Genomic DNA, 26,900 nt, shown 5'->3' on the forward strand with positions numbered 1-26,900 from the left:
AAAATGTAAATGCCACAATTATAAAATAATTTTCAAAATTGAATCTTTTCTACATATTTGGTATTTTACACTTTATATTGGCTGGCACCTGTGGCATCAAAATTCTGCAACAAAAACACAAAAATCTAAAGGTGAGAAATACGGGAAAAAGTGACATGTATCATTAGAATCTTTACAATTATGTACCTCAAGATATAATTATATGATAAGAAAGAGTTACACCCTAATTTCTAATCTTGATAAGATAGCAGTAATTAGGAATCAGTTTTAGGATGTTCAAAACACCTACTGACAAACAATGGCACGCATCTGATGAAGTGAGCACAGAGTTGATGTATTTGGTGAATCTAGGCATTACTTTTGGTTGAAATAAAAGAAAAAAATGATATCCATGTTTGATACTTGGGATATGTTATTAGAAAAAAAATTTTTTGTTGATAATTGTCTCTAGAGCCTTTGCATCACTTTTTCATATTTTAAATGGCAATACTCAGCTGATTATTTTCAAAATATATCTGTGTTGAACTTAAAACTATAGAGTTATGGTTCTCATACTCTTCTACGAGACAAAACAACATGCACTTATTTTTATCAGAAACACAACTATATGATAGTTTTAAGCTAATTTTTGTGTTAACAAAGCTCCTAAAGATATGCAGTAGGCTTCACATTTACATAAAATTAAAGAAAGGATGCTTCAGCAAATGCAAATAAATGCAAAAAAGGAATATTTTAGTCTTGATTCGTGATTACTACTAACCATCACAACGCGAAAATACAAAAGCAAAATTTTGCATTCAGAGTACAACTAATGGTTGTAAGATATTTATAGACTGAGTATCCTGATTAATTAATTAATTCATTAAGAAATATATTTATTGATTATATTTCAGGATCTGCTTTTAAATCTGAGATCTTTAAAAACATTTTAATATTAGAATCATATGCATTGACTTCTGCAGTTCTGCAATATGACAAGCACAGAAAAATGATTTATTTCACTTGGTGCATTATTAATTGTATGAATTGACTGTTTAACCTCTATTGATTTGCATTTCTTAATGTTCATTTTAGGAACAGAAGCAAAAATTATTTTACAATAGAAAAAAAGGATACAAAAGTTAATTCTAGCATAATAGGAAAGATCATTTTACTATTCATCATTATATATCCTCTCCCCAGTAATTTTCAAGGTCTTGAAAGAACATTCTCAGTTTTAAAACAAAAGTTTTTAAATCTAAATACTGACTTAATGAAGGTAACGTTTCGTCCTCAGGAATTGTAACATTTAGTTGTTTCTTATATTTGGATTTTAGTGGAATTTTTGATCCATGTTCATTATGTATTTTTATAAGAGTGAATAGAACTTTGACCTGATCATACCAATGGGAAACTTTTATTATTATAAGGGTTTTGAAAATTCATCAAACCATTCTAATATCCAGGAGATATTTTTCTTAAAGTGTAGGCTATGTTGGTCGCCCTTTTTATGTGTAGTGAAAGACATGGAGAAGGTGGTATATAATTACTTTCAGAATTTCAATTTATTATTGTTTACATATGCCTAGACATTTTGAGGGCTAGTTCTGATTTAAAATATTTTCCCAATGTGCTCATGGGTCAATCAAGTGCCCAGAAATCCCAATACTTTGACATACTGAAATACGTGTTACATATCCAATATTGGTTCTTTCAAATGGAAATAGAATATAATTCTTGGACAGGCCACATGTCTCGATATTGGATTTGGAAACTATAGTTGCATAAAATGTTTCCAGAAAATACAGAGTTGAATTTTCTTTTGCTGTCAAAGAGAATCTGCCTTAGGTTTTGTCATTTATTTAAGCAGGAGAATTTCTTTCAAGCAGGTTATTTTGTTGTCTATTGGTCCTTGATGTCAAGCTTAATCCTATGAGCTAAAGCTCTTCCTTAGGGCTGTGAAGAATCTTGGGTAGGACTTTTTCATTCTTGTGAATGTGAGGTCGTAAGTGACTTTCACCATGTTGGCAGATCTACTTACATAACAGGTCTTAGTATACCTGATAGTTATATTCCCCAGTGGTTATTTATTAGTATAACTGATAGTTATGTTCTCCAGTGGTTATTTAACAGGGCGAGAGTTTTGCTTTCATGTTTGTATACTTTTGCTATTTGTGTCCAAAAGAGGTATAGGATGTGTGATCAGAGAATAGACAAGACAAATGTTCTAGGTAAATTGCTCTAAGGCGGGAGGGATAGAGGCATCATAATTCTAACAAAAGAGTTATTTGAAAAGCATAGCATAATCACTTTATCTTTACTGTAGATTAAACTGATTATTATCCTGTAGATTAAACTGATTATTACCCATTAAGAAATAGACCATAAGAGAGGAATATTTTAATAGAAAAAAAAGATAGGCCTGAATAACCCTGGGAATTTTTGGAAGTCACAAGATAATGTAACGATACAGAGTTCTGAAGAGGAATAAAAATAGGAAAAATAAATCTTTAAGGACATAGATAAAACGTGTTTCGTTCCTGTGGACAGCTCTCACACCCTGCATGGCTTCCTTTAAGTCAGCTATGCTGTTACTAAATAAGCCATACACTTTTAAGTCTTATTAGCTCACGTTTCACAGAATTTCCTTCCACCATTCTCCATATTTTGTGCAATTTTGGAAATCCTCTCATCCTTTAATATCACCTCCCTTACTTACCTTTTCTCCCTTCTCTTTCCTGCAGTAATTTGCTACTACAGTTATCTGCGTTTTTATTTTGCCCTGAATTATGAAATAGTTGTTTATGTCTATATCTTTCATCAGGTATTGAGATGCCCTTTGTGTTTTTTGTTGTTGTTTTGTCTTTAAATTTAAATGGAAAAGAAATTGATACTATAAGTTTACATAATACCCTTTGTTTGCATAGATAGTACTTACTTGTAGTTATTATTTCATTTTACCTGTGCGCATGATTTAAGGCAAGATCAGGTTTCCTCATCCGTAGATAGCATGTAACAAGCTTTGTCTCAATAAAACTTGCCACGCTTGCTATATCTTCAGCAGATGCTTCAAATGGTTTCCCCAGAGCTGCCCCTTTGCTGCAAAGCTTAAAAAAATACAGTACTTTAAATTTCCTAATAAACTTGGGATATAATTGATCTTTTAGATAAGCAAAACATATATATGCACACATTCTTTTTGCAAACTACAAGTAAAATATTAATATTTTGATTGTAAATTAAATAAATTGTTCCTGTTCACTATTATGTGACTATAATAAAAAATAAGTAACACATTTTACTGTAAAATGCTTCCTGTAAAATATTTTTAAAGTATGATATATCTTAAAGGAATGCCATTTGCTGAGAATGTCTGTTTTAAAAATAAAGCACACGATAAGCAAAGATGTTAACAGAAAACCAGGTATAAATCATATTAAATACCAGTGCTTTTATGAAAACCCAGCTGAGCAATGATCTAGCACACTATCAAGTTTGATTTAATATAATAAGGGGTATCGGAAGTAAACTCCTAGGAGCCATTAACATCATCAGTGATTAATTTAAGTCTGAATCATATTCTCTAGGATGTTATTGAAAGAAAAGAAGTAAAAATTTATTAGAATTTATTGGCAGAGGCCACATCTGAAAAACATGGCAAGAATGTGGAATTCTTAATAAAAATTCCAGGAATTCAATGGTTTCTGGGCACTATGGATAAACTATAGAAGAAGAAAATAATTATTTTGGAGAACCCCAAACATTAAGAAGTATCAGTATAATGACAAAGGTAGATCAGTACTTTTTTCCCCCTCAGAATTTCCTACTGTTCCTTAGAATCAAGGCTGATGGGGAAGGAGAAACTCCATCTTCTGTTTAGTGATTTTATTTAGGATATCTGCATCTTTGCTCTTTTTTATTTCCATCTGTGGGTATAATGGGGGAAATTTTCTCACTAGAGATTATAATATCTGGAGTTAATATTTATTTGTATATATGTTAATATAAAATTTCTTGCATCCTAAATCCTGTTTGTTTAAATGATATAGTTTAAATTTTCTTTTATAGTTTAAGTCAAGATTGACTTGCCATTTACATTAACATTATTGTCAATTATGTTTTTAAAGTGCAGTTTGGCTGAGAATGGCTATATTTTGTTCTAAAATGTATTTCTATTACTTTTACCTTTATAAAACTAAAAAGAATTTAGAATCTAGATGTTTAACATCCCTAGTTATCTGATTATATTATCTTTTGCTGATATCCTGTCAATTCTGAGAATTCATATTATTTTCTAAACACTTTTCAAATTTGATAGGTTAAAATGTTATTTCATCCATTCGATCAATAAATATTTATTGTTTACTACTAATTACCAGATAAAAATTACTGCTTTTACCTCTTAATTTGCATTAGATAGGTCTTTTTCATAAATTTTGGCTATTTTGCTCTGTGTACATTCCTTTTTTCTATTCCTTGTCTATTTCCATTGACATGTTAATCCTTTTATTAATTATAAGAGCTCTTTAGCTATATAAGCTATTTTTCCTCTTCCTGTAACAACTACATATAGTTAATCAAATGTAAGGGTTTTTCTCCTCCAAATTATCCTTTAGAAATGGTTCAACTTTTAGTCATATTCTTATAAGTACTCTCAAAGTACATATTATAAAACACTTTTCTCAATTATTTTAAAAAAGCATAGACTATTTGTGAAAGATACAACAGAAAAGACCTCAGTCACTGCTAACTTTGGATGCTTCATAAAGATTACGTGTTAAAATTAGTAATAAAAGGGAAAAACGTTAACACTAATTTAATAACTCTTCCTGAAGTCTGACCTTACACACGTCAATCTGGTTGTAAACAGATCTTAAAATATAATTTAAGAAAGTATTGTAGTTTGAACATGGCAGCTTGAGACAGCATCTCCGCTTTTATACCAATGTGATCCCACAGGACCCAGAACTACCTAAACAGAAAGTTAAACAGAAAAAAAAAAAGAAAAAGATTTTTAGATGGCATAGCTCTTTATAAAGCTCAAGTCAGTAGAAAAAATGACTAGAAATTGTGTAGTTTTGTTTGTTAGTATACCATAGTATTAAAATTCTAGACTTTGTTAATTTTATCTTCTAAATGAACTCAGCATTTCTTTTCAAGTCTTAAACTCCCAAACCTCCTGGATTTATCACATAAAATTTTATAGGAAACAAAAAGAAACAAACAAGCACATTGTATATATTCTTTGCCTCTTCCTGTCTGTGTTCTTCCTTAATGTGATGAGGCAGACAAGCTTCCTTTCACAGACATACTTGTTGTAGAATGAATGTGTGGGGCATGTGGGGAGCAGTTGGGGAACAGCTTCCATGAGGACATTCAGATCCTACACAAGAAGAGGAAGCAGACCTTTGGATTTAATAATTTTAAAGGCTTTGTCTATGAACACGTAGTCAAAGGGAGGAATAAATGCTTATCTTCTAATGTCTATAACAGTCTCTACTTCTACAGGATTCAAGGCCAGAAAAGAAATAAAAATAATCAATTTTAACATACTAAAGAGAATACTTCATGAAACCAAATTATATGAGAGCAGTGAAAGACAAAGATAATTTTTCAATTCACATAAAAATAGAAAAGAAGTAACTTCCTGGGTAGGCTTTAAGTATATTTGTGGTGATCCTGGTTTATTAATCAAGTATTGTAGATAGAGAACTTCCTTGATTTTATCAAAGATAGCTTTATTTGTTCTTGTACATCTTTGAAACAGGCTTTGCAATAAGGCAAACATTTATAAAATATATTTAATTTAAAGGTAGAATTATAGGTAAATGTAGAAAATCATTCCAGATATTTTGCTGAATTTTTAAATTTCTATGGAGACATTTGTAAAGATAGAAAAGTTAATTCTCCAGAAGATGAAGGATTTAATGTGATATGAATTTGTTTGGATGCAAGAAGAGTGACTTTGTTCAAGTCATATTTGTCTAAAACTATGCGCTAAGTCTTTGATGAAATAAGTCATGGAGTTAAGAGAGTAGAAACTTTTAAGCTGCCTAATTAGTATAACAGTGAGAAGACTCTGAATTAAGAAAATATAATATTAGGTGTTAAATTTTTATTTCAAAATGAAGCTTAAAATATTTTTGAATGAGGCATGGACAAATTATAATATTTAAGGGAAAATGCAGTGAAAATTCTTATGGGTGTAGTTGTTGTTTTCATGAGAAGATATTAAATGAGATTTCAATAGTGTGTTAAAATCACAAGCTCAAATTTTAACAAGAAAATACATATTTTGTAAATATATTTGATAATTTCATGAAAGCCAGATAATACTTTATAAAATACTTTTTCTAAGATATCTCAAAGCTCTTTTAAGAAATAAATATCAAATCTATTTTCAGAAATTGTGGCACATAATCTTAAGTTTGTTTAAAAACACAGATAAAAATAACATATAGCTCACTAATAGCAGAAATAACCAATATGAAATATGTTCTGGATACCTTCCCTTTCTTAAAAATGCAACCAAACATTTTTCGATAATTAGAATCATTATTAGCAAGATTGATATTACTAATAGGTTCTCCCTTGTTAGAATATTGTATGGTGAGTGAGTGCCCATTATATTTCTTGAACATAATTTTGAGTGATCCCTTAAGATCTAAGAGAGAACAAAAAATATTGAAACAAAAAATGTTGAAAAATATGCCATTATTTGAGTTATCAGATATCAACAAATAAGGATCTATATCCTTATTTTATACTGTTTTTTGAAAATTACAAAAAAAATCTAAAGATTGAGACTAAGTCTCCTATAACACTATCACCATGTATATTGCCATTAGTTTTTGCCATGTTTTTCCATATTTTTCATGTTTTTGTATCATAGTAAATTGTATATTGTATGTAAGTTTTCCATTTCTTTTTATATGCTCTACTTCTTTTTATATGTCTTCAAATAAAAATCTAAAATGTGAGGGGGGAGATAGGCTAAAAAAGGTCAAATATGTGGCGACAGAAAGAAAAATCTAACTGTGGGCAGTGAACACACAATGGAATATGTACACGCCTTACTGTTGAATTGTATATCTGAAACTTACTGGATTTTGTTAATCAAGGTCACAATAAAACTTGTAATTAGAGAAAGAAAAAAAATCAGCCCATCTAGATCACTCTATAATGACACCCAGTCGAAAAGCACCCCCCAACACACAGAACTTCCAATTAATTCCTTATTGCTCCATTTTTAGGTATGCGCAGACAGTGAAGACACCAGACTTTTGAGGAACATTTTTTGCCTTCTTTTGTTTTAATCAAATTTAATGTATAATCTGAATAAAATAAAATGCACCTAAATAAAAAAAAAACACTAAAATGTTTTAAAATATACTCGTCACAATTATAGCTGAGTATTTCAATATCCTTCTCTCAGCAAATGATAGAATTACTAGAAAGAAAATCAGCAAAGATATAGAAGATATGAACAATACAATCAACCAACAGAATGTAATTGACATATGTATATATATAAAATACTCCATCCAACAATAGCAGAATACATATTTTTCTCAAGTACTGATAAAAAAGTTACTGATATAAACCATATTCTGGACCATAAAATAAACCTCAACAAACTGAAAAATAACTGAAATCATTGTGCATATTCTCTTATAATAATGGAATCAAAACTCAACGGTAATAAAAACCTCAAAACACTCTATTTTGAAAATGGGCAAAAGACATGGATAGATACTTCACTGAAAAGGACATGCAGATGGAAAATAAGCACATAAAAAGATGTTCAACGTGTTTATTGTTAGACACCATTAGTCATTAGAGAAATGCAAATTGAACTACGAGATATCATTACATCCTTATCAGAATGGATAAAATGACAAAACAGTGATAACACCAAAAGCTGAGAATGGTGAGGAATTGGATCAATCACACATTGCTCATAGAAATGTAAAATGGTAGAGCTAACTACTATTTAAGAAAACTGGCAGTTTCTTAAAAAATTAAACATGCCACTGCTGGTGGACTGCAAATTGGCATAGCCACTATGGAAAACAGTATGGAGGTTTCTCAAAAAACTAAGAATTGATCTACCATATGATCCAGCAGTCCCTCTACTGAGTATTTACCCCAAAGACTTAAAAAACAATATCCATAAAGATATTTGCTCACCAATGATCATAGCAGCATTATTCACAGTGGCCAACATGGAAGCAACCAAACTGTCCTACAATAGATGATAGGCTAAAGAAACTGTGGTACATATATACAATGGACTATTACTCAGCCATAAGAAGAGATGAAATACAGCCATTTGCGACAACATGGATGGAACTCGAGATAATCATGCTAAGCGAAATAAACCAGACAGAAAAAGTTGAAAATCACATGATATCACTTATATGTGGGATATAAACCTAAAAGCAACAAATGAACAGGACAAACAAATAGAGACTCATGGACATGGACTATAGACTAGTGGTTACCAGAGGGTAGGAGATGGGGGAGGAAGGGGGAGGTAGACGAGGTAAAAGGGTCAAATATGGGGGGGAGGGGAAGGGTGAAGTGGGTAAAGGGGATCAAATGTATGGTAGCTGAAGGAAACTGGACTTTGGGTGGTAAATACACAATAGAATATACAGATGTTAAATTATAATGTACACCTGAAAATTATATAATTGTATTAACCAATGTTACCCCAATAAACTTAACACACACACACACTCAACTAAACATGCAACTACTATACAACTCAACAATTGCACTCCTGGGCACTTATTCCAGAGAAGTGGAAACTTATGGTCATACACAAATCCCTATGTGCATGTTTATAGCAACTTAATGCATAATAGCCCCAAACTGGAAGCAATCTAGATGTCCTTCAATGGGTGAATGATTAAACTGTGGTAAATTCATACTATGGGATACCACTCAGCAATAAGATGAACAAATGAGTAATACATGTAACAACTTAAAAGAATCTCTAGGAATTATGTTGAGTGAAAAAGCCAATCCAAAAAGATTACATACTTTATGATTACATGACAAATTACAGAGATAGAGAGAACCAATTAGTGATTGTGAGGGGTTAGGGATGTGATGGCTGTTGTGGTTACAAAAGGACATCAGGAAGGATACAGTACAGTTTAATCATGGTGGGTGGATACATAAATCTCCACACCATAAAATTAAACAGGATTAAATATACACACAGTACAAATAAATCTGGAGAAATGTTAAGATCGGTGGATTGTATCAATGTTAGTATTCTGGTGGCGATACCATGCTATAGTTTTACAAGATCTTACCATTGGAAGAAACTGTGTAAAAAGTACATGGGCTCTCCCTGCATTATTTCTTACAATTACATATGAATCTACAGTTATCTGAAATAAAGTTTAATGAAAAATGATCACACTAAGATTTAGATGTCTTTCCTTTTATTCCTCTCCCTTTTTTAAAAGCACAATTATAATCACCTTTAATTGAAGTTTTAGATGAGAAGATAAATCCTATCGAAGGAAAAATGTTTGTCATCGGTTTTTCCTGTCTAATTATAAACTGATTTCTATAACGGGAGCTAATAACTCATAATGAGGCTTGCTTCAAAGTTTTATTGAGAAGCCATTGTCAAAGGACACATCAGTCCCTTCACATTCTCATTATGTGGTCTCTTGTTTGAGCACATTTGCCATAAGACGAGGGTTGTGTTTAGTGATATACACAGAAGAAAATTGGTAAGTCTTTTTGTATAATGACTTCTGTATAATTTATTTTTTCTTAATCATCTTTCAGTTTGCTAGCACCCACTTCCAAGTAATTTTTTCAGGAGAGGTTCTTTTCAGAGCTTATGCATACTTGAGAATGTATTTTTGCTGATCTTATACATGTAAATGAACATGGCTGAGTATACATTTCTTGAGATGACAATTTCTTTGTAAATATGTAGTTCTCCATTTATATTCTTTTATTTAGCATGTAAAAACATAACTTTTTGATGAAATCATACATAATTTAAAAGAACTTCCTTTGACGAAATTTCTTCCTTTTCTCTAACATATAGTATTTTTCCTATCTTCTTATAATTTAAGTTATTACCATGAATCCCGATGTGTTCTATATTCATCTATTTTGCCTGGAAAGAGGTTAAGTTTTTTGTTTCTCTTGTGTTTCTATACTCAGACTTTTTTTTTTTTTTTTTACGCTTAGAAGTTTTCTCCGGTTACACATTAGATTACTGGTCCCATTCCAACTGCCATGTTTTCTTTCTTAAAAAAGTAATTCTTAAGTTGCATATTCTATCTCTATTTTTTAGGTTTTCTGACTTGATTTTTTTTTTTTTTTACCTCTGCATTCTTGGAGAGTATCTCAAGATCATCTGCTGCATCATCGACTTTATTTTCCCCATTGGTTACTCTATTTTTTATAAAAGCAATACTAGTGCTACTAAATGCAAACATTCAAATAGTCAAATATGTTACAAGCAATGTTCTAAGTGTTCTATATCTGTTACCTCATTTAATAATCAAAATATGAAGCACTATTTTTATACCCATTGTCTTAGTTCAGAACTGCTATAACAAAGTACTGTAGACTGGATGGCTTAAAAAGCAAATTTTTCTTTCTCACAGTTCTGGAAGCTAAGAAGTTCAAGATCAGGGTGCCAGTATAGTCAAATTCTGAGGGCCTTCTTTCAGGTTGCCAACTGCCAACTTCTCATTGTAATCTCACATGGCAGGAAGAGAGTGAAAGAGCTCACTGGCGTTCCTCGTTAAGGGAACTAATTCCATTCATGAGGGCTCCACCCTCGTGACCTCCCAAAAGCCCACCTCCAAATACCATTGCATTGGGGATTAGGCTTCAACATATGAATTTTGAGGGGATACAAACGTTTAGTCCACAGCATTCTTTTTATAGAGGAAGCTGAAGTTCAGAGAATCTTCTCAGACCACAGAATTAGTAATTGGGATTTATACCTAGATGTCTGACCCTAAAGTCTTTAATCACTACATTAGTGCTACAAAATGTCATTTAACAAACTACTGATCCATGATGAGATAAGCACAAAAATAGGGAGTAAGCATTTAGAAACTTTTAAGAATTCAATAGAGAAATATTATGTCTGTTGAAGTTCAGGATAAAAATTAGCTTTTGTAATTTTGTCTTATTTTTAATTTATTTTTCTCTAATAATTCTTTTCTACTATATTTAACAAAGTATCAGTCCACAACAGATTAGGACAAAAACAAAACAGGTTCTTCACCACCGGTAGTGAAAAGAACTCTATTAAACTGTTAGAAATTTAGGTAATTAAGAAATCATAAGAAAGAAAAAATATTCACAACTCTATTATTAAAAAATAACCACTGTTAGATTTTGGCATGAATATGTCTACCTATCCATAGCTAGCTAGTTATCATCTATCTCTTTTTCCTTCCATTTATAAAAATTATATTATTCATTATCCATATTATTAAGTAAACTGATTATTTATTTCTTTGAATATATTATAGACATTTTCATGTTAAATATAGATGTATACTATTTTAAAATAACTGCATAATTTTACTAGATCCCCATTTAATGTTTTTCCTGGTGAGAAATTTCTCTAGCGACATTAAAAGTTCTCAATGTCGTAAATAATGTACATAGAATAGCCTTATACATACATCCTTGCCCACACATTTGATCATTTCCAAATCATTATATTCTATCTGCTATAATGTATTCTTATGTTTATATTTGCCAAGTCAGGAGTACATAATTCAAAAAATTATTTTAGAATAGACATCATTTAAGTGCTCTCCAGAAAAGCTTTACAGTTTTACCAACAAATTATTTAAGTTCTTGTTTCTCTACACCCTCATCCATACTAGGTACTAGCAATGTTTAATTAATTTATTTATCAGATGGGCTCTACCTCACATGTTTATTGGCCATGTATATGTGTAAGTTTGTTCGTGCATTTTGATCATTTCTAAACTAGGCTTTTTAAAATAAATCAATTTTTATTGATTTATTTTCATTTAGTAAATACATATTTAAATTTTTTCCCAAATATGTAATTTATTTTGAGTTATGAATGAAGCCAAATATATACCACATTTTGGTATCAGGCTTATGCTAGCTTTGTAAAACAAATTGGAAAGGTTCCCATCCTTTTCAATGCTTTGGAACATTTTGAAATAGTTGAAAAAAATTTGAGCCTAGCTTCTTTCACCTCTTTTTTTTTTTTTTTGATTGTTGTCCTGTTTGGTTTTCAGTGTTTTCCACAGTTTTGTTAATTTATATTTTCCTAGAAAATTATCAGTTTCACTCATATTTTTAAATTTTGTCATTACAGTGGAGAACATTATATTCTTAGAAAATTTTAACTTTCTGTGTACTAGTGGTATCATTCCCTTTCTCACTGTCAGTACCACGTAGTTTTTTTATTGTTTATCTCTTAACTAGAATTTCCAGTTTGATTATTTTGCTTTTCTCTATAAATAGCAAATTCTTAGATCGACTTTTAATTCTCCCATTATGCTTTCTAATTCACTAATTTTTTGTTTTTAATGCTGGCCTTGTTATTTTTTTTGTAAGTGAGATTAGGGAATTGGAAGAAATAAAATTATAAAACAATTAAAAATTAAATTGCAGAATAAATTTTAAACTAGAAGCAATAAGTAAAGAACAGGTAAGTAATAAAATTAAATAAAAAAATTGGAGGACAATCTCTAAAAATGAAAGGTATTGAAGACTCTATTACTAATAATTTTTTATAATTTCTAAGACACTTTCATGTATATAATTACATTTAACTTCTTGCTATCTCCATGAAGCAGATAAAACAATTTGCCTCATTTATTAGGTATTAAAACCTATGCTTATAAAAGTCTAATGATTTGCATGTTAGTAGCAGAGGCTAGAACTAATTTTTTTTTTAATGAAAAGTTCTTTCCTACATCAGATTCATTGTCCTAAATTATTCTTTGCATTACAATTTTATTTTAAATCTTAGTACCTAGCACCTCTGTTAAACCTTTAGTAGACCTCCTTACAATTTACAATGATTTTTTTTTTTTTTTTTGGAAAATATGGTTTATGGATTCCAGTTGAGTTTAATGCTTTCTTTTTTTCACTATATATGATCTTTTCAAAGACCCATCTTTGCGTTAAGAGACTGGTGTACGTGATGTGTTTGCTAGCAATTAGGTTGCTGTTTTCTTCCTGGCCCTCTCCTTGAATCTCACCTCATTGTTGTTATGCCTTACATATAAAACTTTTTTTGACAGGAGAATTGGAAAGGAAAAATACCAAACCCAAACAAACAAATTTTAACCTCCAGAATTCACTGCTCTTTCTTTTACCACCTCTTCAACTTCATGTCTCAAGGCGAAATAAATCACTGCTTGTCAATTTCCATTTCCCAAATGTTAAAGGGATTATATATAAAAAGAGAGGTACTGGTAGTGGAATTATGGGATGGAATAGCACCAAGAGCTCCAGAAATAAGTCTTTAAACAAAGTTGGGGGCTGCTGCATTCTAGTTTTTCTGAATTGGGTATGCAATAAATATAGGTAATCTAATATTTTTATCACCTGTTCTTCCTTGGAGATTTGGTTTTTGGAAATTCCACCTGGTGTTTGGCAGATCTTTGCAGTTATTCTACTTTTTAGAAATTTCTTCATGTGAGTTAATGCACACGATGGTATGAGAATTAGACACAACAGCTAGCCACCATCCTAACCAATACATATTTCAATGGGATCTTTAAAATTCCTTTTTAGATACCATACTAAATGTTCAGACTGCAAGGGTCTCATAATTAGTAGTTTTCAATTTCAATAAATATCTTTTTATATTCCCTTAACAGAATGGAAAGAAACTCTACTCTGTAGAATAACACCCATTGATTTTAAGTTTTCTATCATCTTGTTGCATGAAAGAGGAATGAATCAGAGAGCTCATCACTTATAACTTTCTACATGGTGCCACACATAGATCTACTAAAGTGTCTCTGTGGGAGAGACAGAGTATGTGAGGCTAAGAGATGCAGAGAATTATGTTCACACATCGGTAGACTTAAAAGTACCATCAGGGTTTCAGAAGCAATGCTTTTCAGCCAAGTAGGCCATGATGTGACCTCTATTAAATTTATGGGAATTGGAAAAATGAGGTTACTCCCTGGGTGACAAGCTGTTGAATGACACTAAAAAGTAATTAATCACTCCTACTCCTATTTGTTAAAATAGCTGTGCTTCGTTTTTTCTTTCTTTCTTTTTTTTTTTCCCCCCAAGTAGCCTTCAAATAGAGGCGTGGCCACAGTGGGTTCATTCCACTGTGTTTCACCTTGATATGACCAGCCAGTAATTTGCTTAAGCTCTGAAGCATGTAGATAATACACATTAACCTTCAGTTTTTTTTCCAGGATACCCCTAAACTCCAGCTATCTGATGTGTAAAGCAGATTAGAAATGTGGCAGGAGTGAGATGAATTAATACAATAAATCTTTCTTCTTGTCCCTGCATTTCAGCTCATAAAGGTAGTGATTTTAAAATAAAGATAATGGTAATGGCATGCTTATTTTAAAGTAGTTATTTGTATTATAAAGTAAATGTATTATTATGTACAAACTTAGCTCTTGTACAATAATTATAATAGGCTAGCATTTATTAACTGCTGACTATGTGTTTGGCATTTTGCTCAGCCCTTAATATATAGGATCCCACTAGATAGTATTCTTTATAGATGCTATCTTATTAAATAATATTATTTACTATTCTCAGATATGGAAATTGAGTTTAAGAGAGCGTATTAACTTATCAAACAGTAAGTTTTAGAGCTAAGATTCAAAACCAGATCTGCTGTCTCATCCTCATCTTGATCTTATGTTCTAGATAGTGTGCTCCTCAGCTGGCCATTAAAATTAGTCATAGTCAAATTCTATAAGAACCAAGTTAAATCTCAGCAGCTATCATTAACACTGGTTTCTTATTTATGATTACTTTATTCATATTTATATACTCGGTGAACTGTGTGTGTGTGTGTGTGTGTGTGTGTGTGTGTCTGTGTCTGTGTATATATATATGTGTATATATATATCACTGGACTATCATTAAGGAAATAGGAAATAGTAGGATAGGTAGGATAGGCAGGAAAAGAGGTCAACATTTATCGAGCAACCAGGTAAGGCAGTTTTACGTACATTAACCACTTAATTACTACAATCACACATTTTATACACAGTTGACTAATTTAAGAAGCAGAGGAGCCTAGAACATGTAGAAATGGAGAGAAGGACTAGACAGTGCATATGGATGAGAAAAAGAACAGATGGTGGAGGCGCTACAGGGAGAAAGAGAGCATAGTTCTTGTGACGCTCACAGGGGTCCTTGTGATGAAGACCTTCGCTGGGAGCACTGAGCAGCTTGGTGGGCCAATGCTTGTCAGCTAGAACTACCAATTCCCTAGGCAGGGGGGTTTCTGGTCCATTTCTTCACTCCCTTCGCTAAATAGCAGTAAAATTAAAATTAATATTTTGGAGAATTTGCTAATAATTCTCCAAATTCTGTGGAATTTTGTGGGATCCTTGGTCTTAACATATAAGCTACAATTTTTTTTTCCTTTCCAAATTAAAATCAAGGTAAATAAAAGAATTTTTATAGCCTCATTTTCTCTAAGTGGAAAAAGCTGAGATGCCCAGGATGGTATGTTTTCTTTAGAAATGTTGAGATAATAATACAAGTGAGAGATCAAAAAGTTACTTTTGACAGGACATAGTTTTCAAGAACTTAAGAATTAAGGGAATTAAAAAACTCAATAATTCACAAATTCATCGCCCTATGGTACATCTCTTGATTGCACTCTCATGTTCTCCTTCAGTCATCGTGGACATTCATAGCAGTATTAATTATTTTGGAGCAAACTCCTATGGAGCAGTACATAAGTCAGCAATTGTCATGAAAACGCTGCAAAATAAACTACCCCTAAACTCATTGGTATACATCAATATGCAAATATTTCTTATTCACGCATCTGCATGTTGGCTAAGGTTGGCCAATGTAGGTTATTATGTTCAGCTAGGCTTGGGTCAAAGATGATAGTTAACTCCAGTTTAACTAGGACTTGTAACAGCAGCTGAGATGTGTTTTTCTCATAGAAAAATCAGCAATAAAAAAAGGTAAGACAACTGGGCAAACACATTTAAAGCCTTGCTCATTTCGGGTCCACTAACATCTGATTGGTGAAAGCAAGTCACATGGTGAAGCCCAATGTCAAGGGCTGAGACCATGGCCAGGGTGAGGATGTATAATAAATGATATGATTGGGTGGGGATAGGAGTAAAGAATTGGGACCAATAACTTACTACAAGCAAAAAAACAGGTCTATCTCTCTAAGAATTTCTTTTTCCAAATTTCTCATCCACACATCCTCCTGTGAAGGTGTGCATTGCGAGTTATGACACAAGATAAATGCCCAGGTCTCTACAGCTACTGTATTTCCTTTTAGTACCACAGGTTTTTCAGGATAGAGACAATTCTGAAATTGTTCTACGGGATATTAAGAAGCCATATCATAAAATTTCTCAGGTCAGATGAACTTGTGATATACCTGACCGCAGGACAATTAAAACTACGTAACGTACGCATATTGCAAATATCTAAAAGGAAGATATAGCATATAATATTTCACAAACTTCTCTGACCATAGAATCCCATTCCCATACAAATTCTTTTTTTAAAGAACATCTTGAGGGCCTAGAGTTTTGTGGAATTCATTTTGTGAAATGCTGTCCTAAGGCAGCTTCCATCTTTCTCACTTAGTTCAAATGGGGCTGACATCTGGTTAATACCCCAAGTTTGAGATAACTGTTTCTAAAAAGAATTTGAGGAGAGAAAGAAGCAAGATTCTCACATCTGATCACAAGGCAATATAATTTTATTACTGATATGAGTTGATGTACTCTTTCAATCTATATAGTACCCATGTTACTTTTGAGTTGGTTGAATCCAGGTATGTGTCACTGTCTTTTAAAAGTTCCCTTTTTAAACATTTCAGAGATGTTTAATGTGCATATTTAAAATACACAAGAAGTTAATGTTTGCAGATGCCAAGAGATTTCTTTTTCTATTCCCAGAAAGAATGGAGTTCTGGGGTCATTTAACCCTTACTCTTATATCAGGTATAAAATTCTGGTTAGTATAAATGTTTTTAAATTAGCAATACCAATGGATATTTTCCTTCTCAGAATATATGTTTAAATTAACACCTTGATGTTATGCTATGAAGAATAACACCTTTTAAAAAATAAATACTCATGAGGCTGGGATAGTTATAGCTTAGTAGAAATATTTTTTACACCTGAAATTTTTATGAAATGTTATAAATCTGAAAAAAAATCATTTTAAACAGCTGAGATGTTATAGCCACTCAGGGATAATAAAAGATTTAAAGAATATGTTATATGATGTAGATGGGAACAATATATTAGTCAATATTGTGGCTTTTTAAAAGTTTGCTCTTAAAAATAGGGTAAAGGAAAATTATTCAATAATCTTTCAAGTACAATATCAGTGTGTTTTTTGCATAATCTGGTCTTATCAATATATCCCAACATTCAAAGAAATATTATGTGGTGTAGGATGTTCTGGAAGCAGTGAATTCCAAGCCTTCAACATGGCAGGGCAGCGCATAGTCCCACTTATAAAAGGCAGCAAACTTTTCAGAACCTTTAAAGAGAGTTTCTGAAGTACAGCTGAATAGTTAATTCTGTACTGCTAAAAATGTTTGAATGGGGATTTGGAATTTATAAAACACTTCTATGCATGATCTTATTTGCTCTTCACTAAAGCTCAGAGGCAGGTCAGACAGGCACTGACTCCCATTTTCTGGGTAATAAAACTGAGATTCAGAGAGATTGTGTGACATGTCCAAGGTCACGCAGTTCATAAATAGCAGAGGAAGTAACTAAAAATAATTCTTCTGATTTCAAAGTCAATACTTTCTCCATATTTTTGTACGTTTATTTCTGAAACATTTTGTTCACACGGTTTTTCTGATTCTAAATATATAGTTCATATTATAAATTAGATCTCTCTCACTCTCGCTCGCTCTCATGAGTTTAATTGAAAAATGGTAGAAGGGATGACAGAGTTTTTTTAAAGTATTGTTTTCCAATTTAAATATTTTAGGAGAAAAGAGGCATAAAAGCAATGATAAGAGGATCTGAATTCCTGAAAGAGACTTTAAAGCAATATTTATGGATCTATGCAGAGAAAAATAAGTTTTTATAGTACATGCAAGTCATTTCCCCATACAAGGATGAAACTTTATTTAAAGCACAGTCATTGAAGTTTTAATGTTAAAGCAGGCATGCTGTTTCCTAGAGCTGGTGGTGAGACATAACAGAAAGGAGTACTTCTGCTAGAAAACTAATCAGGATTTTAAGAGACGTGAGAACAGGTGATAACTTACTTTGATGGCTCTCAGTCCAAGCGCACAAGAAGAGAACGATTACTTTCTCTCTCATCAACTAATACTCTCATATCAGAGTCTCCTAAAGGCTCTGTGAAAATGTTTTCTATTTCCGGAAGAAAGAGAAAGATTTACCCAGACAAATAGAAAGTGAGTTTCTATACTGACCTTGCTTAGGAAATACAGATTTAACACGAAGACATCACTTCCCATCTCCTGTTTGTCTATATGCTGCTAATAATGGTAGCCTCTAGGAGAAAATGTATGAAGGAAAAAATATTTCTACCTCAATATTCAGCTATTCATATGGGAGAGGAGAAAACTCATGAGGAAATGTAATAATTAGAACACTTCTATAGTAAATTATACTATAATGTAACTTATATTTGTTAATATTTCTTATTACTATAAGAAATATCAATTATTTATTGAATATTTACGTATGCCATGAATTGTGCTAAGTCCTTTGTTTCTATTACCATGTGAGATAAGTGCTAATATTATTTTTACTTTATAGATGATAAGACTTAGGCAGTTTAAATGACTTTCTCAAGGTCACAAAGCTATTGGAAACAGCTAAGCTTTCATTCAGACTCACATAGCTCACAGCTCAGGAGATATTCTCTCAACCATTGCAATTTTAAATACTCTGGTATTTAAGTAATGGCTACTATAGTACTGGTACTATGGTACTGGCTCCCAGACAGGAAATGTATAAACCTTTTTATAAGAATCTATCCCTTATCAGCTATGGCTGTTGGTTCACAAATTGGCTCCCATACACAAAGGGCAAAGAGAAACCTGAGAAGGAGACTGACCCCTCTAGATTGGGAGGTGGCAAGTTTAACAAGCAAGGGAACTTACATATGAGGTTTGCCCTAAGTGACCACAAGATGAGTAGATCTCCAGTCCACTCGCCTCCCCCTGCCCCACCTGCCTGCCAGAATCTTAAAAAAAGTTTATATATAGGCTTTAACAGGGTTCGGTCATATATTCAGTCCAAATACTTTGAACAACACATTAATTTATCAAGGCTGCATCTTGAAACAACTCCGGCTGTAGGAACAGCTGGCATAATGTACCTTCCAAGAGCAGGGAAGGGGCTGAGGAGTCTCTGATTCCCTGGTTCCAGCTCCCAGGTCAACTGGTGGTCATGTCTTCTCAATGACCTCTTCCAATAAGGCAAAGGTAAAAAAAAAACAAGTGCATTGAGAAACAAAAAGAGTTAAAAGTATCATATTTTTAGGATGGGGAATTCCTTGGATAAAAACATACTAGCTGGTTAAAATATAGTTGAAGACTAAAACAACTAGAAACATGCATTAATTCTGATGTTATTTGCTGCCACCTCATATTTATTGTGAACAGTACCTGAGTGATTCTATGTAAATCATTTCAACACTGAAAATAATATTCAAAGTAGCACAGATGCCTGATGACCAGAAAAGACAGGTGATATTAAGTATCTGCTTTCACTCATCACTTCCTAACTGTCAGATTTTCACATTATCTTAGTCTCTTTTTACTGCCAAGAAGTGATATCAGAACAAGCCAGATGAATTGCTTTTCCCTTGATTAGTATTGCAGACCTCCCTTCAGGCTCTTTGTGAGCCCTGATGCCATGTCACTTTCCATAAACACCCAATGAGCAGCTGCGGACTTTTTCCATTGCCCAGCCTTTATGGCTGTCCTCCACACTAGAAGGAAATGGGTCTGCAGATGGGTAGAAGAAAATTTTCATGCCAGTATTTTCCATCCATTATGGTTATACTAATTACAAGAACTTGGAAAAGTTTTCAGTACAAATCCATTTTGTAATTCTTGCCTGTATGTGATACCTAAAAATGTCTATAGTTAATATCACCCTGAAAATGTTTTAGTTTGTTAAAGAATTTCTCTAGGTGCCCAAGTTTATAAAGTTACTGTCTGAAATATGATACTGTCAAAGGATTGACAGTGAGTTGATATAGATAGTTGATATAGTTCAGGTGCAATTCTCTGTATTTCTTGTGGGCTTGACAAGTCACAAATATCTTATATGCAGTCCTCATTATGACTTGAAATCACTCCTAGTTTCAAGGAGTGCATTGTTGACAATATTATGTTGAACATAAATAAGTAAAACCATATCCATAATGAGGTCCTCATTTAAAATAAACTAAAAAAATTGAATTAATAAAACAAAACGATCTGCAATCCCCTTCCAAAAACAAAATCCCATGATCACTCCTAAAATAACATATTTTTTCCTTTATAGAGGATTACAAAAATTGCATTTCTAATTTTTTAATGCATTAGGGAAGAAAAATCAGTGATATTATTATATCTTTTCCATGTGAATTTACTCTATCTCCTCTTTATTAGACTTTAATCTGCCAACTTTATCTTTTATTTAACTTTAAATAAAAATCTTTAATTACTTAGTACTGAGTCAACTAAAATAATCAGTATACACTTATCAACCAGTTAGTACATAGCAAAGCTATCATTCTCAATAACACAAAAATGTAAATCAAAATCACTCTCATTTTCTTCATTAACATACTCCTAGTCAATGAGATAATTTTTCTACGCAGTGCATGAGTAGCAAAATGTTATCAATTTCCTTCACAAAATTATTCCTGAAATGCAATTTTATTGGTTCTTAGTTTTTGAAAATGTGAGAGTATTAGTGAGAGTATATGTAAAGGAAAACAAACCTGTTAGGATTAGAGATGATATGGGGTGGCCAGATTTAGAAAATAAAAATACATCACACGCTGTAAAAATTGATTTTTATATAAACAATAAATAGTTGTTTAATATAATTATGTCTATGTATTACTTATACTATACCATACATAGCACATAGACCATACTACACCACACCATACCACGCATTTCATACCCTAAAAAATCAACAGATGTTAATCATTGTTCAATCATGGGATTATTTGCAATTCTAGTTTTCTTCCTTTTAATAACCCAGTTAGTGTGTGGGCTTGTTCATGAATGATTTTCTAGAACAGAAGTCTGGGAGGAGACAGAACATAGGTCTTGAATTTTGGCACTGCCCTAAGTTAGAGATTCCCTAGACCCAGACCAGAACTCCTTTTATCAGAATCCACTGAAGTACCCTTCAGAAGGGAAGAGTCAAAAGAAAGTGGAGGAATTTCTCAGAGGACCAAGTAGTTAGAGACCAGGTAAAGAGGAGAGAGAGAGAGAGAAAGCAGGCAAGCAAATTGCAGAGCTGAATAAAGTGCTCTCCTTCAAAAAGGAGAAACCAAGGAGGGTCTTTTGATGTTGACACTCCAAAATGCTAGATGAAACCATCTCAATGCCCTTCACTTGTCATTTGATTATTCTTTCTGAGATGTAAAGCTGTGGGTATAATGGGGATGGAAAAGAAAGGAGGAACGAGGGTGCTGAGAAGTGAGGTCTCATGGAGACATTTGGGGAAGCCACTGTGGAGAATTTTATTTTAGGAAGTAGTATCTTAGATTTCACTTTCATTGTCAAAATTATACTTGATGGATAATGGAAGAATCAGTTTTAGACAATTTCTGATCCTGCCAAGGCTTTGAATTTGAGTGAACAGGGCACCACTAGACAAATTCTGAATAGAATCCCTGATTTATGAACTTATAAAATGGCACTGCAGGGAGGATCAAGAGCACACGTCTTAAAGTCCTGCCTTCTAGTTAATGTAGGAGAGTTGCTTGATGTCCAAAAAATTATCACAGGTCCCAAATTGTTGAGGAGAAAAGACATATATCTTATATAAGCTAGGAATGAGATATTTTCTCTGAAAACATACTGTGGGAATAGGAAGCATCCCGTTCTCAAATGTTCTACTGTAAAATCTTAGAAGGTGCCAGAGAACATCAAAACTGCTGTTTCATTAAGATGTCTTACCTTTCCATGAGTCATTGTTTAATAACAGTTTTTTACCAAATGTCGAATATCAAAATATCAAAATCTTATCTGGGAATTTCTAGTTTAGAAATATGAGGGAGATAGAGAGGGAGGGGTAGCGGGGAGAGAGAGAGAGAGAGAGAGAGAGAGAGAATATGAATCTGCAAACACAGTAGCTAAGAGATGCCTGGCAGTGACCAGGCAAAACAACTTTAAAATAGACTTGTATTCTTACTCATATTAAAAATGCGATGTGACTTGTTTATATTTGATTATCTGCTTGTTCCTTATAGCCAGCCAAGACCAGAACCTCTACTACCATTCTCTTCCTTTGCCAAGTTCCTGATTATGTGTTAAGACTGGAGGGTGTAGGGAATGCTATTTGCCTCCAGCAGTTGCAGATTAATAACTGAGACACAGGAACCATTTGGGAGAATAACGAGTCACTTCCTGATCTAAACACCAGCTCCAGGCAATGGTTGACCAAACAAATAAAAGATCTTAAAGAGGAAAGTGGAGACTTCCATTGAATCTTGAAAGAGAAAAATTTGAGATAAATTAAAGTGTATTTTAATAAGAAGGTAGAAATGTTATGGAACTCATGTCTTTAAGACAGGGTATATACCAATAACAACAATGACAACAAACCAGAACAAAGTAAAGGTGGAGTAAATGAAAACAGTTCTCACTTAAAACTTTGCAGTAAACCACCAGAAAAGGAAAAAAGAAAAACATCTGCCAAAATGAACTGGCTGGAAATTTCAGATTCATGTTAAATAATTAAATAATACATTCTTGTCTTTGGTTAAATTTAAAGGCAACATTGCTAATACCATTTAAGTATCATGAAGGTACTTAGTTTCACATAAATACCTTTTATTAAGCAAAGTATATTGTAACTCTAGAATTTTAAGAGTTAATATGAACACGTCTTATTTCTTGAATTTCATCTAATGCACTTTTGGCGTCTATTAAGATGAGCTTATAACTTTTTTACCTTTAGCCTACAAATGTAGTGGATTAAATAAGTAGAATATCTTATGGCTGAGCTGACTCTGCCAAACCTACTCCGTTGAACTGGGATTTACTCCGAGAGGCCTTCTACACACCCTCATGTAAGCTTAGATTTCCCTTTTAGGTGTTCCCATAGCAACTTGCACCAGGCCTGCCCCAATATTTTCAGGGCCTGTGGCAAGAATACAAATAGAGGCCCACACTCCATATGTCTAAATATTTTAAAGGTATAAATCAAGCCAACAAACCACTAAATAAAATATGTTCCATCCTCCTACCTTGACAAATATATCCTCAAAACCTCCTGGAAATCTAGTTTTAAATTAGAATATTCAGAATCTTCAGAGTTTTGTGCTAGAACATGACTTTGGAAAGAAGTGGCCCTAGCCCCTTGGCCCCAGTCTGTGGCCACTCCTTTTTCCTTTTCCACTCCTGCCTCTACCCAGAACTTTTCCACTCCTGCCTCCACCCAGAACTGTGAAGAGCTTCTACATGTGTGAGGATAACCCAGACCATGCATTCAATCCCTGTTCTTAACCTACCCAAGCATTGAGTTTGTTTAATCACAAATGGACACATAAATACAACCTCTATCTTCAGGAAGGTAGATCTAGAAAGGACTACTCTGGCCCTAGAAGTGTTTTAACCATTTGATGAAGGAATTCTAGCATCCCCATTACCCAGAGATGAGTCTAGTGGGGTTGTGGGCTCCTGATGGGCATGTGCAGGATGCCCCACAGATGTCCATGGCCCCTCTGCCTGGTGAGAAGGGGCACAGGTAGAGGAGGGCCAGAGTGGAGTTCTCTGAAACCTGGGGCCAGGGGCAAGAGTCCTTTCTTGCCTGGGTCTAAGGATAGTAGTGTCTCAGATCATCCAGTCATAACTCTTATCACAGTTTATTTTCGATTTTTTATTCTTTGCTAGACTTTAAACCCCCTAAGGGCAGGGATCTGCCTGTTCATTCTTGGATCATTAGTTCCTAGCATAATGCCTGGCATCAATTAGGTATTTAGAAATATTTGGGGGAATAAAAAAAATGCTAGTCATTTAAAAATAAAACTATATCTTTTAAAGTATACTTGTGATATTTATAAAAATTATGTTTTAAGGCTTAATAAATAATTCTAATTAAAAGTCAAAGTTTTATAGGCTTCAGCCTTTACTATATTGATATCAAACTAAAAATGAATGGCATATGTATAAATAAAACTCATACATATGGAAACTGAAAAATCCTTTTGAATGATAATAGAGAGAAGAGAATATTTATAAATATGGCAAGATATTTAGGAAGAAAATATGTGTGTATATAATATTCTTTTTTTCAGTAGGAAAAAAACGAAATATTTTAAATCAGTACTAATTAGAGAATGGTTATGGTATATCAAATTAATAGAGTACTATTAAGCCACCGATATTTTAATAATAAAGATTAATGATAATATAAAAAACATGTACAATATAACTTTAAGTGAAAAAATATAATGCAAAATGTATGCCATATACTTATGATAACTTAAAGTTATTTTTATATATAAACAAGATGGGGAAAAATAAAAAATGATAACAGTCGCAGCAGGTTGGTAGAATTGTGGTCCAAAAATTTCCTTTAAAAATAGTTCAATGATATAGCCTCTGTTCAAAAATAACAATTAATTTAATAATACTAAATAAAACCACTTAGCTGTGAGTAGATTTTGTGTGCCAAAGTATATTTCTTATAAGTTAATGACTACTTTTAATTAGTTTTTGTTTACTCATGCTCTATACTTTGATGTAGCTTTATATAGAAAAGTAGATCAACTGAATTATTTATATATATACACACATATATGATTATATATAACATCTTTTTTTGATGTTTACCTAGATGAATTCAGATACATTGGAGAAAGAGCGGAGGAAGGGAACTGTATTGAACTTGAAACGTTTCCTTATGAAAACTAAGGACTTATAGCTTGGAGAAAACCCAGATTATATTTCATAAATGTCTTAGATTCAGAGTGCTGTTGTGTAGAAGAGACCACAAGCACATCATTCATTCATTCATTAACAAGTGTTTATTAAGAGCCTACTATATTTTAGGAGCCTGTGCTGTGTGTTGGAGTAGCAGTGACAAGATACTAGAGAGGCGAGTGTTTGACCATGGAAACTATTGTGACATACTGAAGGAAGAAAGTAGAGAGAGAGGATGGAGCATTCAGGAAGGCAGATTTTAGTGAATTCAGGTGAAACATTTCTCCTGGTTAGAGATGTTCAGGGATGGAAAGACCACTTACAATGAAGTGAGTTCCTTTTCAGGCTGGACAACCCACTGGGGATAATAGTATTCTAAAAAGTGGATGTGTAATTGGATCAGATGACTTTTGAACTTTGAGATTCCCTCTATCTCATGTCAAAATCAGAGATAAATTCTACAGAGGAGAGCGATGAGGAAAAATAAGAATCAAACTACCTCAGTAAAGAATCGGTTTGGACATAAGTGAAGAACTTACTTTCAGAGTAACAATTCACTTCAGGTTGTGACTAGAAGTTAGAGGAAATCCTGAAACAGGAAGTGAGAACACGCGTTTTGTCTGGAATGTTTTCTCTTCCTCCAGAGATGGTCCCTGCAAGTTTATTTCAGCTTAGCTATTGAAATGTTCTTATCTGTGGAAAGCTGAGGAAATTAGTACTTAAAAGAAGCTTCAGGAAAAAATTCAGAAGCAGAAGAGGCTGTGGAGTTAACAGCTGGGATGGAGAGCATGATTGCCTGTATCAATAATAGCCATCAGCAAAGACAAGGATAAGGAACCATTAGTTTCTGCAAGAAGTGAGCCAGCAGGGGCTCTGAAGAGGGACGTCTCTGTTACTTGAGGAGACCTGAAGAAATGGTGGTGGCAATTTGTGTTGGGAACGTGAAAGGCAGGGATATATTATTATAGTAAGCCTTGTTGAAATGGGGGAGTGAGAAAGGCACTAAAGAGAAAATGAGCGAGAGGGAAGAGACTGGGACAGCAGGCAGAAGGAAATGAGAAAGTGCCAATAAGTTGCAGAAGTGTGGTTCCTCCCAGAGTCAGCAGTGCAGCCCTTTCTGCAGAGCAGGGCTGAAGGCCTGGCTGGGATTGTGAAACCTGCTTGCAGATTTCTGACCTGAGCAGGTCATATATTGCGAATTGTAATCACACTCCTTGTTTTTCAACTGTGCTATCTAAAAAGCCTGCTGTTAATGGGTGCTGAAGAACCCTCTCAAAGAAAATTCCAAAAACAAAAGTAAAACAAAAAGAATGAAATTAAGATTTAACAAAACAAAACAAAACAAAATTTACACTTATGAGTTAAGGTGTCACCTTGAAATCAGAGATAGAGCAACACATTTCATTCTTTTTCTTTGCAAATGAGAAAACTGAGGCTCAGAGCTCACCAAGATTGGATGGGGAGGAGCCAGATTTAAAACGCAGGTTTTTTTATTGCAATTTCTAAATGCCTTCCACTGAATTGCTGCACCATTTTACCTGTCAACGAAAGCTGTTGCAGTTTGTCATGCTCTTTGGCG

General features: G+C 33.1%; 1 protein-coding gene across 3 annotated transcripts in view; it reads right to left on the reverse strand.

Moving 5' to 3' along the window:
- The window catches only part of SPATA16 (spermatogenesis associated 16), a 216,199-nt gene that overhangs the window by 166,514 nt on the left and 22,785 nt on the right, over positions 1–26,900 (reverse strand). For all 3 annotated transcript variants that reach the window (XM_011380541.2, XM_011380532.1, XM_023524814.1), the window contains exon 3: positions 2,941–3,086. In XM_011380541.2, the coding sequence (XP_011378843.1) occupies positions 2,941–3,086 (146 nt within the window). The remainder of the gene's footprint in view (positions 1–2,940; positions 3,087–26,900) is intronic.

The sequence above is a fragment of the Pteropus vampyrus genome, unplaced genomic scaffold (assembly GCF_000151845.1).
Source record: "Pteropus vampyrus isolate Shadow unplaced genomic scaffold, Pvam_2.0 Scaffold12, whole genome shotgun sequence".
In the NCBI taxonomy this organism is placed as follows: Eukaryota; Metazoa; Chordata; class Mammalia; order Chiroptera; family Pteropodidae; genus Pteropus; species Pteropus vampyrus.